Source organism: Lycium ferocissimum, chromosome 6, assembly GCF_029784015.1.
Source record: "Lycium ferocissimum isolate CSIRO_LF1 chromosome 6, AGI_CSIRO_Lferr_CH_V1, whole genome shotgun sequence".
In the NCBI taxonomy this organism is placed as follows: domain Eukaryota; kingdom Viridiplantae; phylum Streptophyta; class Magnoliopsida; order Solanales; family Solanaceae; genus Lycium; species Lycium ferocissimum.
The window spans coordinates 52068331-52072951 of record NC_081347.1 but is presented as its reverse complement, the minus strand read 5'-3'; the positions used below and the strand labels follow the sequence as shown (position 1 = coordinate 52072951).

The 4621-nt window shown below is 39.5% G+C and overlaps 1 protein-coding gene across 1 annotated transcript; it reads left to right on the top strand.

Annotated features, from left to right (window-relative positions):
• Positions 1-396: 396 nt before the first annotated feature.
• On the top strand, positions 397-2107 carry LOC132061378 (uncharacterized). Its single transcript, XM_059454209.1, has 2 exons — positions 397-1540; positions 1864-2107. The coding sequence occupies exons 1-2, from the start codon at positions 397-399 to the stop codon at positions 1896-1898; spliced, it is 1179 nt and encodes a 392-aa protein (XP_059310192.1). The 3' UTR covers positions 1899-2107.
• The last annotated feature ends 2514 nt before the right edge of the window (positions 2108-4621 follow it).

Sequence of the window (4621 nt, the reverse complement as noted above, 5' to 3'; positions counted from 1 at the left end):
AAGCCCAATCAATGAATATTCAGCTGTCCAAGTGCAAAGCCCAAATGAGAATAAACATTTCCAGAAGTCATTTTCAGATCTGCCAGCTAAAGAGACAAAAGAGACAAAATTTCCTCCAAATTTCGTGACATAGAACTGATCAGGAATAAGTGTACAACTGTATAGTTTGTTACATTAGGTAACAAATAGATAGTGGACAAGTGTTGGTTCATAATTGGTTTTCATATTTTTACATTCTTGGGGCATACTCTACATACTTGTATATATACAGATATAGATCAATGAAAAAAGTAAGCAGAAAATTTCCCAAATCTGTCTTCATTTTATTGTATTTTCTTCATGGTATCAGAGCAGCAGTAAGATCCAATTTTTTTTTTATTTTCTCCCTTCAATCCAATGGCAGATACACCACAATCATCTGAGGGAAACTCCTCTTCTTCATCTGCAGTTATGGATTCTAGCAGTCCATATTATCTTCATCCCTCAGATTCCCCAGGGATGAATCTTGTGAATTTCATTTTTAATGGAACTGGATTTGCTGCGTGGAGAAGGTCCATCATTAATTCTCTATCAGCTAAGAACAAGATGAGTTTTATTGATGGTTCTGCCGAAATACCATCTGCTGATACACCTGAGTTCAAGCTTTGGACTAGGTGCAATAACATGGTGATTTCATGGTTGCTTAACTCCCTTTCAAAAGAAATTGCAGGGAGTGTGATATACTCAAAATCTGCTAAAGATCTCTGGACTGACCTTCATGACAGGTTTGGTCAGTCCAATGGAGCTCAACTCTATCATCTTCAAAAGAGCCTCACAGATCTGGTGCAAGGAACAGCTGATGTAGCAGGATATTTCACAAGAATCAAGAGGATTTGGGATGAGCTGGATGCTCTCTCCAGCGGAGAAATATGTTCTTGCAACTGCACCTGTGGAGGAAAGAAGAAAGTAGTCAAATCCAAGCAAGACGAAAGATTGATCCAATTTCTAATGGGACTTAATGATGTTTATGCAGCAGTAAGAAGCAACATACTCATGATGTCACCTCTCCCTAATGTGAATCTTGCCTACTCTCTCCTCATTCAAGATGAGAAACAGAGAGAGGCATATGTTAATCCTAACTTTCCAGGTGACTCATCTTCATTTCTTGCAACACATCAGAATTTCTCAGGTCAGAGGTACAACAATACTGATTTTAGAGCAAGAAAGAACAACAACAATAACTACAACAACAATCTGTTATGCACAAATTGTAAGAAATCAGGGCACTCAATTGCAAAATGCTACAGAATAATAGGCTATCCACCTGATTTTAAGTTCACCAAGGGGTCAAAATCACAACCAAACAACAAAGGGAACTCTATGGCTAATGCAGTGACAACAGTTGGATATTCAGGTTACACAACAAATGGGAAACAAGCAAGTGGATCTATTGCTCAGGAGAACTATGGTCATTTGGAAGAAGACTTTCAGAATGCACAGATTGGAGATGTGTCATTTGCAGGAAGTGAGGTTTCAGCTAACATGGCGCACTGTTTTGCTGGTAACACTTTCAGTGATCCAATACTGTATCAAACTCATGCTAACTCTAGCTACTGGATATTAGATTCAGGAGCTTCTGCTCATATGTCTTTTGACCCTGCTTTCTTTACTACTCTTACACTTCTGCCTTCTCCTATTTATGTCAAGCTCCCAAATTCTTTCAGGGTAAGGGTGACACATGGAGGAACTCACTCTCCTCATGATTTGCTACTAAAGAATGTTTTGCTTGTCCCTTCTTTTAAAATCAATTTGATATCAGTTCATCAATTCTGCAGACAATTCTATTGCACACTAAAAATTTCTTCCATTTGTTGTGTTATACAGGGCCATTCAATGAGGACTCCTCTGGTTATTGGTGAATCAAAGGATGGGATCTATATCATGAACACTACTTCAAGTCTACAAAGTCCTGTCAAGTCTAGTTCTAAATCTGATGTTTTACTCTCCAGTTGTAGTTCTTTTCCTAGTTCTTTTTCTATTCCAGTAAACAATAGGAATGATGTAAAATTGTGGCACATTAGATTGGGCCACATGCCTTTTGATTCAATGAAAAACATCAGTTCCTCTTCTTCCTTTTCTCATTTTGATCACAAATGTGATATATGCCCTGTTGCTAGACAAAATAAACTGCCATTCCCTTCTAGTTGCATCAAAACTAAGGCAATTTTTGAGTTAATTCATGTGGACACTTGGGGACCCTATAAATCACCTACCTACAATGGATACAAGTATTTCCTTACTATTGTTGATGATTTTAGTAGAGCAACTTGGACTTATCTCTTAAGCACTAAAAGCAATGCTTTCCCTACACTAAAGAACTACCTAGCTTACATTGAAAGACAATTTGGTGCCAAGATAAAAATGATAAGGTCAGATAATGCCCTTGAGTTAGGCAAAGGGGGTGCTTCTTTCATTTTTCTCTGAAGGAATCATCCACCAAACTTCTCAAGATCGCTTTCTCCACACAACAACGAGTTGTGGAGAGGGGCACAGCACCTTTTGGAGACTTCTAGAGCTTTATTACACCAATCTAAAGTGCCTATTTGCTACTGGGGTGATTGTTTATTGATCGCAACTTTTCTAATAAATAGGTTTCCCTCATCTGTCCTCAAAGGAAAAAACACCTTTTGAATTGATTTTTGGAACTTCTTCTTCATACAAGTTCTTGAGTAAATTGACGTTTTGTGTTTTGTTTCAACCCCTTCACATAACAGACCCAAATTTGCTCCTAGGGCAGTCCCTTGTATATTTCTTGGATATCCTGCAGGGAAGAAAGGGTATAAAGTCATGGAACTGAATTCTAAGAAAATCATCGTTTCAAGGGATGTAGTTTTTCATGAAACTACTTTTCCTTTTCACACTCAAACTCCTTCTCCTCCTATTTTCACTACAACCACAGTTGATTCAGGACCATCTATTTCTTCTTATCCTATCTCCATTAGTTTCCCCCGATGACTCGATTCCTTAGGGTCCATTGCTAGTGATTCGGCTCACTTCCTCCATCTAGTTCACCTATTGATGTTCCTCCACCTTCCCAAGTCTATCTTTCTCGTCTAATGAGTCCTGCCAACTCATGACGATGATCCTATCTCTCGTTGCACCCGAAAGAAGATCGAGAGAGGGTTCCTAAAAGGCTCCGTCTATTTAGATGAGTATGTTTGTAACTCCGCTTATCTCACCGATCTTTCCACTTCATGTTTCACCGATCCCATCAACCTCCTATTTTCTCCTTTCTTGCATTATCCGTTCTCTAATCGCCAGTTCGGAATGCAATTTCAAGTATAAGTGAACCAAAGAATTATTCCCGAGCAAAACATGATCCGTTGGTTAAAAGCCATGGACTCGAATTTGAGGCATTAAATTCCAACAACACTCGGGAAATTGTGAATCTACCTCCAAATAAGAAAGATTTACCTCCGTGAAACGTGTCAAGGCGGTAAAGCACAAAGCAGTACGGGTGCAGAGAGATTAAAAGCAAGATTGGTGGTAGGGTGGGACATCCAAGAGAGCATCGATTTCAATGAAACGTATTCTCTGTTGTCAAAATGAAAACAACCGATGCTTGCCAGTAGCGAAAAAAAGGGTTGGAACATATCTCGACTAGATGTCGACAATGCCTTCTTGCATGGTGAATTGCAAGAAGAGGTGTATATGAAATTTCCTCCGGTATGGAATCTTCCTAATCCCTAACTTAGTTTGCAAACTAAACAAATCATTGTATGGCTTGGCCGAGACAAGCCTCAAGACAATGGTATGCAAGATTAAAATCGCTCCGAATTTCAAAGGCTATGTTTTCATCTCTCGAATGATTACTCTTTATTCTACAAGCATTCGAGTCACTCAATTTTTTAGTTGCAATGCACATGCTTCATTTATAATTATTACTGGGAATGATTCTGTAGTTGTCCAATCTCAAGCAATTTTTGGACAACGAATTCAAGATAAAAGACCTAGGAAGCCCATTATTTCCTTGGATTGGAGGGTGGTGCGAGAAAACCATGGTATGATAGTGAATCAAAATGTAAATTCACCTCGGAACTTCTGGGTTCACAACCGCGATACGATTTAGTGATATCTTCTCCACTTCGATCCTTCGCAAAAAACTCGTGTCGTATTTATAGGACACCACCACGATCCTTTTACTATCGAAGATTGATCGGCAAACTCAACTATTTAACTCACACTCGTCCAGATTTAGCCTTTGCGGTTCAGCATTTGTCACAGTATATGCAGTCCCCAAGGTTACCTCATTACGATGCTGCAATTCGTGTTCTTCGATATCTTCGAAAATCCCCGGAGTCGAGGATTCTTGCGGAAGTAGCAATCCTTCTTTCCATTCTTGCTTTGCGGCCGATTGGGCTCGTGTGTGGATACGAGAAGATCGCGCCGGGTATTTTATAAGCATGGGTGGCTCTCCGATTTCTTGGAAATCCAAGAAACAGATTTCAGTATCACTCTCATCTGCGGAAGCAGAATATAGATCAATGCAACGAGTTGTTGCTGAAGTCACATGGTTGGATCGTCTTCTTCGAGATCTATCAGCTCCGCCTAAGTTACTAATCCCGGTCCATTCTGATAGTCA

What these genes read in the sequence shown, in the direction of transcription:
- LOC132061378 (XM_059454209.1), top strand. Translation starts at nt 397, where the DNA reads ATGGCAGATACACCACAATCATCTGAGGGAAACTCCTCTTCTTCATCT. An exon ending in CATGGCGCACTGTTTTGCTG is followed by an intron (nt 1,541 to 1,863) that starts GTAACACTTTCA and finishes TGTGTTATACAG; the next exon opens with GGCCATTCAATGAGGACTCC.